Genomic DNA, 14,323 nt, shown 5'->3' with positions numbered 1-14,323 from the left:
TAGCAGAGTTAGCATTAGCATTAGCACAGTTAGCATATTACCTTTTTCTGCTCCGTGTCGGACTTCTTGAACCAAACCACAGACGTCCCCCCTCGTTTTGGTAAAAGTCTTTCTTCTTGGGCTGCCTGCTAGCTGTCTCTACTTGTTGCGACCCCGAGTTTGATACTTCATGTGTCTCCATCTTTCAGCACTTCTGACTTAAATGCCGACACAATATACGGTGGGCCCGGTGTAACACCGGGCCGCACAGAAAGCCGCTGCTGTAAAGCACGTCGCAAACCGACACGTAAAGCAGCGTCATGTCGCAAAACGGAGGTTCTTTGCAAAATAGTTATTTTTTTCTTATTATTTATCACCTATAAAAACTGAGTTTATGCAAAGTGACAGCACTAATACATTCATCATAGCCTACGTTATGACATATTTACACGAATAATTGATACAATTATGATAGAAACAATAGAGACGATAGAAGAAAAAATATCACGATAGACACTTTCTATCGTCCCCACGATATATATCGTCATATCGCCCACTCCTACTCTTACTACAGACAAATAAATAGGACTACAGTAAAACCAGCCTTATGAAGTAGCTTGTCGTCTGAGTCTGTGCTTCTTTTAATAAACTTGGCATTAGTAATAACGGTGACTTAAACAGTAAAGTTATAAAAATGCGTATCTGAATTTTTTTTATTCCATACAACCCAAATATTTTCAATGGGAGACAGGTCTGGACTGCAGGCGGGCCAGTCTAATACCCGTGCTCATTTACTACGAAGCCACGCTGTTGGAACATTCAGAATGTTTGACATTGTCTTGCTGAAATAATCAGGGATGTCGCTGAAAAAGACGTCGATTGGATGGCGGCAAATGTTGCTCCAAAACCTGTTTGTACCTTTCAGCATTAATGATGAAGTCCCCATGCCATGGGCATTAATACACCCCCATACCATCAGAGAGGCTGGCTGATAACAATCCAGACAGTCCATTTTTCCTCTTTGGCCCAGAGGACAGGATGTCCATGATTTCCAAAAACAATTTGAAATGTGGACTTGTCAGACCACAGGACACTTTTCCACTCTGTGTCAGTCCATCTCAGATGAGCTCCGGCTCAGAGAAGCCGGCGGAGTTTCTGGGTGTTGTTGATATTTGGCTTTCTCTTTGCAGGGTAGAGTTTTAACTTGTAGATGTAGAGATGAGCAGATGAGCTGTGTTCACTGATGATGGTTTTCTGAAGTGTTCCTGAGCCCATGAGGTAATATCTGTTACAGAATGACGTTGGTTTTTAATCCAGTGCTGCCTGAGGGGTCGAAGGTCACGGGCGTTCAGTGTTGATTTTCGACCTTGCTGCTTACTTGCAGAGATTTGTCCAGATTCTCTGAACCTTTGATGATATTATGGACTGTCGATGATGAAATCCCTAAATTCCTTACAACTGTACATTGAGAAACATTGTTCTTAAACTGTTGGACTCTTTGCTCACAAAGTGGTGAACCTCGCCCCATCATTGCTGGGGAACGACCGAGCCTTTCAGTGATGCTCCCTTTATACCCAATCATGACACTCACCTGTTTCCAATCAACCTGTTCACCTGTGGAATGCTCCAAACAGGTGTTTATTGAGCATCCCTCAACTTTCCCAGCCTTTTGTTGTCTCTGTCCCAGCTTTTTTGGAACGTGTTGCTGGCATCAAATTCAAAAAGAGGGAATATTTATAAAAAAACAATAAGGTTTATCTGTTTGAACATAAATATCTTGTCTTTGTAGTGTATTCAATTGAATATAGGAAATACTTGAAAAGTATTGCCTTTTTCTGTTTATATTTGTATTTTACACAACGTCCCAACTTCATTGGAATTGGGATTGTAGATAAATTTGTGACAAACCTTACAAGAGAGAACTTATAGTACGAAGCCAGATGAAGTTAAAATACAGATGTGTTTAAACTGAATGTGTAAATAGAAGATTAAAGGACAAAGCTGTTGAGTATAAAACAAACTAAAAGTATTATATTGTGAAGAAATGGGACATGTCAGCCCAAGCACATTAAAAGTGGGAAAAGACATCAAATGATAAAGATTAAATTCACATCATCTTTGAGGTTTCTAGTCAGAGTTACTAACTACACAGTTTGAGCTTCAAGTCAAATGTCTTAAATCTGCAGCACAAACGTTTTTTAGCCCCAACACATAAAAATAAGAATCAGGAACTCTGCTTATATCTTCAGTCACATAAGCATTTTTTATTTATTTATTTTTTTTAACTTTATAATCTGAAAGTGCATTAGGAATGAGAGGGAAAGGGTTAAAATACAAAATAACAACAAGCAACTATCATTTATAAAGACTGATGACTCTTCATGTCTTAGAATACACGAAGTAAAGTAAGGTTGGGGGTTTATATGAGAGTGATCTTATGTCTTTATATCTTATGTCCCTTCTTGAGCTGATTTTTGGTGTGTAAACACTGTCTTAGGGGGGTTTGAGAGGGTAACAGCTGTGAAACAGGAGCGAGGTGTGTAACGCTGGATCCCATATCATGCCTCTTGTCTGTGTCTCTGATCCAGATCTTTACCTGAAGCTGGAGGACGTGACGAGTCGATTTGTCAGGCCTTGCATCATGGATGTGAAGCTGGGCCAGAGGAGCTACGACCCGTTTGCCTCACAGGAGAAGCGAGAACAGCAGATCAGGAAATACCCACTGATGGAGGACATTGGTTTCTTGATCCTCGGCATGAGAGTAAGTTTACTTGTTGCGTTCTTATGATGCACCTTCAGTCTGTCGGTGTAAAGCAAGGTATAATGTTTGTTTTTGTGATTTTTTTTTTTTTTTTTTTTTTAGTTTAATCCTTTTAAGAAAAGCACGTATGCATCAGCTGACGGAAGCTAAAGCTGCTGTGGGCGAAGCTTTTCATGGTGATTCAGATCTGATTACTGAACATTATATAAGTGGTTTTATTAGATTTAAATATTTTAGAGTTGTTGTTTTTTTTTCTCCTGCTGGAGACAAACTAAGAAACTGTGAGTTGCAAAAGTATTCACCCCTCGTGGTAGTTTTTCTGCTTTGTTTCTTCACGACTTAGAGCTGAATGGGTTTTCAATTTGATTATAAGTAATGGATCTACACTGCACATAATCCAGATTAATGAAGTTAAATTGAGGGGAAAAAATCTGGTAAGGAGGAAAATAATCAGAGAAACATCCTGGAGGGCTAAGATAACCCTGATGTAGCTGCAGTTCTTCTACAGAAACTGGAAGGTTTCTCCATAGGACCATTATAAGCTGCACAGAGCTGGGCTTCATGGAAGAGTGGCAAGATAAAGACACTGATTAAAGGAAAATGAGGCAGACTCAAAATTGACAGAAACATATCAGGAGCTTCTCAAATATGTAGAAGAAAGTGCTGTGGTTAGATAAGGCTAAAAGGGAACCTTATTTGGAGCAAATCTACCTCCTCTCATCATGCTAAGAACACCCTCTGTACAGTGAAGCATGGTAGTGGCAGCATCATGCTGTGTTTTTCCATCAGCAGGCACTGGGAAACTGCTCACAGTTAAAGGAAAGATGGCTGGAGCAAAATGCAAAGAAATTCTTGAGGGAAATCTGTTTGAGTCTTCCACAGATCTGAGACTGAAATGGAGGTCCACCTTCCAGCAGGACGATGAGCGTAAACACACAGCTGAAGCGACACGCCACTGGTTATCAGGCATCTTGATAGTGCCTACTAGTAGAGCATCTTATTTGTCAGTTAACTAGAATGCTTGTTATGACTAGTTGATGTGAATCCAGATGGATTCACTTTCCTTTCCTCTTTTAACAAATTATGTGGAGTCATCTGAAAGGCACACACTGACAAAAAAATAAGTGAATCGCCCAGATAAAATGGTCTAAATTTGGACATAATTTGATCCATATGCAGACCAGTGACAGGGATGTAAATGAATCAGCATTCAAGGAGCTGGAACGTCTAGAACGGGTGTAAGCAGTGACATCCTGAGTTTTGTTTTGTACTGTCAGGCACACATAGTTGTGGTCAGTGACTTTGCTGGGAACTGATTCCTCTGATGGTGTAAGTGTCGATGGAAGGTAACTGCAGTATATATCCTTGCCTGAACGTGATAGATTGAACTGCAGTGCAGAATCCTAATGCATGACAAGTAGCTGGTCTAATTAATTCAGTTGTAGATTTTCTTTTCAGCTTAAGAGTACAGTTGAGTGGAATAGCATGGACCTAGTTTGTTGGTTTAGAGTGCAGGACAACCATTGATCAGCTGTAATCAGGTTTAGTAGGTGTGATTGAGGCCCAGCACCTAAACCTAAAGGTAGGATCTCACTGCACTGCAACTGTTGGAGACTAGTTGGAGACTCAAAATGTGAGAAAATGGATACATTTTTTATTACAGACTCAATTCTGAGTGTTCGTGATCGAGCAACCTGCTTGCCATGTGGCCATATTTTGAGCAGACACTTTTTATTTTATTTTATTTTATTTTATTTTATTTTTTTCTTTTAGACCTGGACATTCAGGGCTGTAGCTTCAGATGTCTCTGTGATAAGGAGAGCTCCTGTGCAGGTGTTTATAAAACAGCTTTAGCATGCTAGAATTACAGAAACTAAACTGAGACAGGTTTGAGACTTCTGCAACAACTGACTATTTTGAAAGAAAATTTTGAAAAAGTTAAAAATTCAAGTGACAAGACAAATCTCTGCAACTTACACAAAGAAGTTTAGAATACCCACAGATATTTGTAGATTGTCTTAAGACTGATGTTTGCCAAATAGTCTCTAACAGTATCAGCCAATTGCGATACTGGCTTAAGTTAAGAAGTTAACCTAACTTATTGTGACAAGTCAGAGGTAACCACTGCTCTAATTCACCACCTATCATCATCATTTATACAACTGAGTTATGGATAAGCTTTGAGACAAGCTAATTCATTTTCAAGAAGTTGACTAAATTCATTGAGTAATCACTTTTTAAAAAAATTTGTAAGGCAATAATGTTGATTTTTAGAAATCAATCTATCATCAATCAATTTATTTATCCATCCATCCATAAATCACCTGCTGTACATGGTACACCCTGGACAGATACAGTCCATTACAGGGACACGTACATTTATGCCAATTTGCAGACCAGAATATTTAGAGAAAACCCACACACCATTCAGACTCCACATAAAAAGAACCCAGCTGGAAGTCCAACCCAGGGCCTTCACACCAGTGCTCATCAGTGGCACCTCTGTGTACCCACCACCATCTGAATACAAGCGGTTCCTCTTGTTTTTCAGGTATATAATGTACAGAGTGACGCTTTTGATACCTTTAACCAACACTATGGAAGAAGCCTGGTTAAAGACACTGTCAAAGATGGTACGTATGTTCATTTATGTTTATTTATTTATGTATTGTGAATGAAATCATTAAAAAAAAGCTCAGATTTTGTGAAGTTTGGTTCTGCGAGAAGACTATGAACAATTGATATCTTACCTCTTGTAGATGGCTCTTTCATTAACCTTAAAGTAATTCAATTTTGATCAAATTAACAAACTAATAGCTAGTCTGTAGGGTGGTCCATAAGTGTACTTGGTACCAGGTCACCTAAGGTCAAAGGTCGATGATCGATTTTTGTAATGTTGTCATCAGACCTGCGACCCTATGTTGTAGACACTCGGGTAAAGGCGGATGATAATGTTTTTGCTTTTGTTTGTGTTTATGTTTCTGTTACCAAAATATCCCATGAACCACTGGATGAATTTTAATGAACCTCTCAGAACATAACCACAGGATCAGTTGGAGTCGACCCAATTAGGATGTGCGCTACTGCCATCTGACTGTAAACAACACAAAATGATTATAAATCTGTCAATTAAAATAAAAAAATGACCTAAAATTTGGGATGCTTGTAGCTGAATCCAGTTCTCCACACATTCTCAAAGCACTATGCACTGCACAGAGTTTTAGCTTAAAACTTTGCTATTAGCTGTTGTGAGTCAACTTTGTCAGTTAGCAAAATATTTCATGAAACCACTGGATGGATATTAGTGAAACTTTCAGGAAATAATCATTGGATTCAACTCAACAACTGATTAACTTTGGAGCCAACCCAATTCAAAATGGCTACCGCAGCCAATTGACCTTAGAAAACACAAAAATGGCTATAACACAAACGGTTCAAGACATTGAGCTAAAATTTGTTGTGGTTGTAGCTGAGACTTACTCCAAACACATACTTCAAGCGTGATATTTCCCAACATCACATGATATTGGACATAATGTTGTTTTCAAGGTTTGACCAAAACGACTACAATTGCATCCATCCCTTATCATCTTGAGATGACCTAAGACTAAAACTCGTGAAGGGTGGTGGGTGAATGTATTCTGTCAAGGAATGCCTTACCTTTTATTTTATACAGAATTTTCTGGTTATTTGCAAGTACAAATATCTCCAGTAGCTGCCACTTTTGGTATTTCCTGCAGCAATGTGATGATATTTTTGCTGGCATAACTGTTCACAGAACCCTACTTTAAAAGATCAGAATTATCACTGTATAGTTTTGGCACTGCAGTCCTTTCTTGAAGTATAATTTTCTAATAATCAAAATTCATTTAATGCAAAACATTTTAAATCATTTTTTGCCTTTTATAGAATTTTCATGTTATTCTTCAGTTTTTTATGATATTTTTTCTGTTTACATGCTGCTGAAACAAACAGACAACACTGTTGTTGACCAGTCAGTCAGCCTGGAGGTTTTACCTTTTTGTTCTTGTCTGTTCCTCTCCAGGCTTGGCAAAATTCTTCCATAATGGACTTTATCTGAGGAAGGATGCCATTTGGGCCAGCGTACACAGAGTGCGGCAAATTCTCCACTGGTTTAATTCTCAGCACCAGCTGGCCTTCTATGCCAGCTCTCTTCTTTTCGTCTACGAGGGCCTCCCCTCCTCTTCCTCCCCATCCTCCCTTTCTACTCTCCTCAGAAATCCGTCGATCTGCGATACTGTGATGAAAACTGCCAAGCTGTTGCTTGCGGGTGACGGTGGTCAGGGCCAAGAAGAGGGGGCCAGTCAGGAGGCGGCGAGACCGGAAAACGAAGGGACTGAGCACAACAACAACACCGAGGAGGCCACTAATTACACCAACCAGCGGAAAAAAGGGTATCACTTGTGTGGGAGGGCTTACCACCTCAACAACAGCGTAGATTATGTGCCTGCTCAGATGACGACGGCCTCGGATTCAGGAGGTCATGCTTCAGCAGTGTGTGAAGAAGACAACACCTGTCAGCTAACAGGGGATCAGAAACAATCACCCAACGGAAACGGAGACAAATCGCCGCTGAAAGAGGGAGAGAGGAAGTCGAGCAGCAGGACAGAGGAGGAGGAGGAGGAGGAGGAGGAAGGGTTGAAAGAACACAGAGGCAGAGGTCCGAATAACTTAAAGGAGGTGGAAGTCAGGATGATTGATTTTGCTCACGTTTTCCCGAGCGACAGCCATGATCACGGCTACATCTACGGTCTGAAACACCTGCTGACAGTGCTGGAGCAGATCCTGTGTGACGCGGCGCAGAGCTCGCGGTCCTCTACCTCCTGACTGGCTCCGAGAACCATCCTTCCTTCTTCTCAAGAAATAAAGCTGAAGATGGAAATGTCAAACGCGAGCCATCGTTGAACCATTGGGATCACAGCTGGTTGTGATGGTCTGTCAGACAAAATTCTTCCTGTCTCTGTGACTCTATGAGCAGAGGGAAATGAGTACCGCTGAAGGCACTATTTACATTTCCTCTTTGTAATAGTCGTGGGAGTTTCTGGTAGATTTATCACCCATTCTGTTGGCTTATTCTTGCGAACATCCATCAGGCCCAACTAGGGTTGGGCGATTACATTAATACATCGGCCATTGGTTTCATTTTAAGATCAACTTAAAGTTGAAGTGTGACAAAGAAAAAAACCAATCATAAAATAACCGTTTAGCCCTGTGGTTAATACGTGCTTATTGATAGCCTAATTTATAGGAAAATTAACATGCAGTTAACTACCCAACTAATGAAACGCACATGTGCTTGTTGTATTCCTAATATAAAAGCTGTGGCAGGTGAGTTTCCTGTGGAGCTCCAATCTTTGTGGTCATCAGGAGGAGAAATCGTTTTAAGACCTGCAAGTTCCAGCTTTCAAAAATATTTCATTTTGAGTAACTCCTTGGTTTGACTAATCCCAAATCCATGACTTTCTTCTCTTTCTTGGCCACAAGTAGCCTACTTCTTCGGCTGATTGGAGAGTAGGGGATTGTCCAGTCCATCCCTCTTAAACACTTAAACGTACCTGTGCAAATCCATCCTCAACCCTCAGTTGTTGGACTGACGGTGGCCGATTGAACATCTGAAGTCTGTCGCCCAACCCTAGACCAAACTCTCGTTTTCTTTTCTTGGAAAGACTTTTGCAGCCTTGTTTAAAAAAAACAAATATATTTTTAATATATCATTACCTGAAAATGAGAAAATCCAACTCAACTTCACCTACATCAGCTTTAGCCTCTCTACACCATTGTTCTAGGGCCACTGGGACGTTTTTATGAGGATTCTTTTAATATCAACATGCAAATTATGGATTAGCCATTGATAAAACACAGCACAAACAATCAATAATTTCCCTTTTCCCGTTTTTGGACTTGTAGCTCGGGATGCACCAATTATTTGGCCAGTGACCAGAATCTGTCAGCCAATTTGAAAGTTAAAAATCCCCCCCCAAAAAAAGATAAAATAAATAAATTTAGTGCAATTTCATGTTTGGAGGTGTTTAGAAATTGAACAAAATAAGCATTTTAAAAAAATAAATTATATGTACTATAATTCTTTTTAGTTTTGTTTTAGTTGTACAAATACCTCAGTCTAATAACCTGGAGGATATTACTTGTAGATTTCTGTTAATGGAGAGAGAAGGCTTTGGATCTTGTTGCTTGTTTGAAGAAAATGTTTTTTGTTTTGTTTAACATTTACAATTTTATTAATAAAAGTCAGATTTCCAATCCAATGAAAAATTAGAAACTATAAATGGATGTTGTGAAATAAAGTTCTTAGAGAAGTTGTCCAAAATCAGCAGATCAGATCTGCACCAAAAAAATCCCAAATCTGAATTGGGCTGGGAAACTGAGATGGGTGCATCTCTTGTAGCAGCTGTCTGTTCAGTACTTTTCCTCTGGTTTTTGTGTTTACATCGTTTTGACAAAATATCGACAGGAAGCTGAGGGTTTCATACGAATCGGGCTTTCTGTGGCGCATTAAGGCAATTAAAAAAACCTCTGATCAGACTAATGCCTGGTCTGTACACCAGACAAATGACAAACGTTTTCTCCAGGAATGAAGTTGTGCTGCTGCTGCACTGGGATCCGACCCACGGGTTTAAAGATCTATGACAAAATAGTCTGTTTTAGAAAAGCCTTTGTTTTAGTGAGAGTGCCGTTTACTATTGCACTGTACGGTCTTAAAAAGATTTACGTGTGCTTGTTTCCTTTACTCCTGTCCTTACAGTTTGAACTGGATTTGATTTTAACGTGTTTACAGTGCAGATAACGAACGAAGCAGAGCTGAAGGAATTCAGTAAATCAGGGTCCTGAATGCTGCGAAGCGACAAACTGACACAATGGCAGAAAGTTAACAAGCGAGAAGTGAAGCAGATACTGACATTGAAGTCAGGTCGTCATGCTGTGCTCTTATTGCAACCACTGTTGATGGGTATGTATCTCAGGTATTTACAGAAAAAAAATATATTCATTCATACTACTATTACTTTTAAAGCAGATTATCTTTATGATGTATGATTGATATTCAGTTAAAAATGTTGTTTTTTGTGAACTCTTAAGCTGCGGCACGTCATATGATGTGCACCAAGTGGGGCCATAGCACATCGTCATCATTTCTGTTACCTTTAACATCGTTTCTCATCTGATCAAAGCTGTATATTTTGAATGAATAACTTGAAAAAGTCCATATTTTTGATTGATCACTAACATGATCACTGCTTGAGAACAAAGCTGATTATAGCAATAGTGTTGGTCAACATTTTTCCCAAAGTTCACATTTTTAGGATAAAGGTATCATGAAATGTGAACTTCCTAAAGGAATGGTTTGCCCCCTTTTTAAGGTGGGGATCTGTGGAAATGGTATGAACAAATAGTATCTTACCTGTTGTAGATGGCTCTTTGAACGACCTCAGTTTGGAGAAATTGGGTTTGATTCTGACAGGATATATGAGCTCACTGGGCTGTGACTGTTTGAGACCAGTTGGAGACTTAAAACTGAGAGGAAAAAAAACACCAATTTTCTGTTGCAGTTCCACTGAATTTTAAATGTTTGTAGCCAAGTAACCATGAAGTTGTGCGGCCTCATTTGGCATAGCTAATTTTTGAAAATTTGTCCCGTGCACGGTTCCCAAAACTTTATTCCAGGCTGTGCGCATTATTTGTTGCCTACCTCGTCCCATTTTGTATTCAGTAGCTTCAGAAAGCGATGTTTTTAAACCTTTACACTGCCTTCAGTTTGTCATGACACAGTTATCCCCGCAGAAATACTACACCATCCCTGCAGGCTGCGCTACAGCTAGCTGCTGCTGCAGCTATTTTGTGCTCGTAAATAACCACAGATTTCTATGTGTGCTGTGAAAACCGATGGCAATGTTAAGATTTAGAAAATGAGGTTTTAAAACGGCAGCAAACCATTTTGGTCTTGGTCCTGCTCAGACTAGCTGCTAGCTCGTCATTTTGGTCAAAATTCAACTTTTTCTTCAAACTGCTATTCAGTTTTTTGTTGTTGTTGTTTTTTTTGATAACACGTAAGATATTAACATTTAATTACCTTTCCACAGAACCTCACTTTATGACTTGAAAGATATTAAGTATCCCTTTAAGAACTGAATTCCAAATAACTTATTTTTGTTTAATTTTAGCTGATATTAGATGTCTATAATTGAATAAAACCTTGCTGTTTTCTATAACAATCAGAACAAAAAAATTCAGGCAGACAACCACTATATACACTTCAGTTTTTACGTGTCGAATTGATCTTTTGACTAAAACGAGATCAGGCAGCGCTGCTAACAAAGCAAGAAAGACTCATGTTTTACTGAATTTATTTTCTTTATTTTTAAGAATGAGCTATAACCTTTGAAAACAACAGTGTGGAAAGCATCTCTGGGCTTTGTGCTGTAGCACGTTGCCAGCCGCTGGCAGTGTGGGCGTGTCTACGGAAAGCCAAAAGGGTCATAATTTGCACGCTTTGCAACACCTGTGCCATCCAGTAAACCACATTAAATATGCCACCACACCACGGTGTGAGGAAAAAAGCCTGGTGACCGTAAATAACGATCCCCACCTCCCGGTTTTCACAGCCAATAACTGAGTATTTGTCAGCCAATCAGAAGAGACAACGATCGGACCTGGAAAATCAAACATTCTGATTTGGGTCGCTGTTTGTAGCATGGAGGAAAATCCCATGTGTGCATTTAGAAATTATGTAAACAGACATAGCCTATACATAATTTGATAGATAAAAATAACTTTTAGCTACAGTATTGTACAAATGTTTGAATGAGTTACAGCCATTTTGTGTTGGCTAATGTCAAATTGCTTTGGCAGCCATCTTAAATAGGGTTGACTCCAGTTGGTTTTTGCCAGTGTGTGTGTGTGTGTGTGTGTGTGTTCACCAAAAGATCTCATGGTCTGTTTTTGCCTTTTGGTGGAGGACATTAATAACCTTTGTACAATACTGCCCACTTTCACTAGCTGACTGTGTAAATAACTGCCTGACTTGCACAAAAATATTTATCTATACTTAAAGTGTAGAAATCCCAGGGGTGGTTTAAAACTTTTACACATGTGTAACTATAAAGTTAATTTTGAGTCATTAAATCAGTATATGCAACTAGTTGGAAAATCTGTTCGTGTAGGATGACCGAGTGCAGACATGAGATTCTTCTCAAAGCTGCAAACTGCAAAATGGAGGTCAGCATTTGATTTAGTTTGATTTTCAAATTTACTGTCTTTGAAACCAAGGAGTATTAAAGTACTAGACTCCATACAGGAAGCTGGAAGTTGAAGCCAGAGCTGTCACAGCATCCCCACAGGATGGTCCCAGTACAGTGTTTTATTTCCTGCCCCTTGGTGTGAACAAGCAGGACTTTGCTCTTGGTAAAATAATAAAAAGTTCCCTTTTTTTTAAAATATTTTTCAGGTGTTGACTCTTATTGATTCACACAGTCCTTACTTTACTGCTGTAGGCTCAAATATTCATCATTTTTAATAAGTGTGGCTATAATTAGTTATTTCACGCTTTAAAAAAAGGTCCGGTAACAGCGGGATTGTGCGCGGGGCAGGAGTAGGCTGGACTTAAAGCCCCACGTCGTTAGTGCACAGATGCGAGTTCCAAAAATACAAGATGGCCGCTTCCATAAACCGGGTCCTGCTGGCTTTAGCTCCAAACTACTGGAAAAGGTGGGAACACTTGGTATAATGGTATATTTTTATGTCTGTGCTTTGAAAACCTCTGGAGGGGAAACTCCTGAGTGAACACCGCCGGGCTTTGCAAGGCACACAAATTCTGACCCTCTTGGCTGTCCATAGGTGGGTCTTCATTGAAACTAGAGGTATCTGGATGTGTCTCACCACCCATGTGGTAGATATTTATCTCATGAGTAAATATTTGTTGTCTGGTGACTAGTTTTATCTCATCTTTGTTAACCTTTTGTTTAGTTTTTGTTTTTACTTTGTACTTTTAATTTTTTTATTTAAAAAAAAAAAGCCTACTGTAATTTTTTTCTCTTTTTTTTTTTTTTTTTTTTACTGTGGTTGTTTGTAAGCTGCCAAGTCACCTTTTATTTTCAAAGCTTGTTGTATTTGCTGGTTTTAGTTCTGTTATTTCCCCCTCACCACCACCACCATAATCGGAGGAACACGGTTTTATTTGGAGTGAAACGTTTAATCTGAACTCGTCGTAATCTATTCGTCCTCCAATCAAATGGACTTGTTTCCTGAAATGTGAACTTAATAATGAGGCTATCATTTGTTGAATTAACATGCAACAAAAGCCAGAGCAGAAAAAAATAGAAAATTAACCATTATTAAATGTTGAAAGTATGATTGTTTAAAAGACTTTTCATTGTTTTGTTTGGGTTTTTTTTTCAGAGGGAATGTTTTCTATTGTTTGACACATAATCTGCTGTAATTTGTTGACATAAATTGTTTATAGATCTACTTGGTTTAGGGTTGGATTAACAAGTTGTGTTTAATTTAATTTACAGATGATTACTGAATTCTAGAAATACAGGAAAATGACTTGTCTGACTGTGTGTGTGTGTGTGTGCACGCGCTCGCTGATGGTCAGGAATGTCGGGGTACTTCTTTGAAAATAAAATAAAAAGTAACAGCTTCTTCTTTGTCTCTTGTTTTTGAGGCAAGTTTGTCAATCCTGCCAAAGTGTCAGCGTTAACCTAAGGATGCGTGTTGTCAGACAGCAACAGAAGGTTTGTTGGAGCCAAAGTTTTTCCTGTCCAAGCCATTTTTAAAGCTCATATAATCAATCAAGCTCCCCACCTTCATTAAACAGAGCTCATAACTGCTGTTGAAAGCCTCCTCTTGGGTATGTGTTGACAAATGGTGTATTTTTTAATGTCCTGGTACATAAAACCCTAAAACTGATGGAAGGTGAACTTTCTTTTTCCCATTTTTTTATAGGGAAATGGCAATAATGTTTTTGCCAGTGGCTGTGCGTGTTAGTTTCTTTGTTAGCAAATTATCCAACAAACAGGTCTTAACAAGTAATCTTTGGATGTACAACTGTAGTCGATTACCTTTTGGAGTACCACAATTCAAGACGGCTGTTGCAGCTTACTGACACAAGCAAAAAATCAAATGGTTTAAAGATGAAATTAAATCAGATATCAAAATATTGAGTTTTCATGTTTTTCTTTAAGTTAAACGCTACCATAAAACAACCATGCGGTTCATTTGTCTGATTTAAAATGTTAATGACCTGGTTTTAGAGTTTTTGTGGGCTGATTGTGTGGGCAGCGTTACCTCCTTAGAAGGAGGCGGAGCCAGCTGTGGCAGACTGCTGTAGGACACTGAGGAGGTTACTGTCAGTCTTTATCAGGGGAAATGGAAGCAGAAGAAGAAGCAAGTATTGTTCACAAAGAGTACCGCTTTGAAACATGTTGTTTTTGGTCTGAGTGATGCTGTCAGGAACTGGAGCCCCACATTTCACCAGAGCAATCCCTGAGCTTTACAGTGAGGTCACACAGTCTTCAAGGAGTTTAACATCCGGACAGCTGGAGGCGGCCG

The 14,323-nt window shown here is 39.2% G+C and overlaps 1 protein-coding gene across 2 annotated transcripts in view; it reads left to right on the top strand.

Moving 5' to 3' along the window:
* Positions 1 to 13,873, top strand: part of ipmkb (inositol polyphosphate multikinase b) — a 23,861-nt gene extending 9,988 nt beyond the window's left edge. For both annotated transcript variants that reach the window (XM_037980805.1, XM_037980806.1), the window contains exons 4-6: positions 2,568 to 2,740; positions 5,292 to 5,373; positions 6,786 to 13,873. In XM_037980805.1, the coding sequence (XP_037836733.1) occupies positions 2,568 to 2,740; positions 5,292 to 5,373; positions 6,786 to 7,588 (1,058 nt within the window). In that variant the 3' untranslated portion in view covers positions 7,589 to 13,873. The remainder of the gene's footprint in view (positions 1 to 2,567; positions 2,741 to 5,291; positions 5,374 to 6,785) is intronic.
* Positions 13,874 to 14,323: the final 450 nt, after the last annotated feature.

Source organism: Kryptolebias marmoratus, linkage group LG17 (assembly GCF_001649575.2).
Source record: "Kryptolebias marmoratus isolate JLee-2015 linkage group LG17, ASM164957v2, whole genome shotgun sequence".
Taxonomy (NCBI): domain Eukaryota; kingdom Metazoa; phylum Chordata; class Actinopteri; order Cyprinodontiformes; family Rivulidae; genus Kryptolebias; species Kryptolebias marmoratus.
Note: the sequence above shows the minus strand (reverse complement) of the source record. Positions and strands in the feature narration are given on the sequence as shown.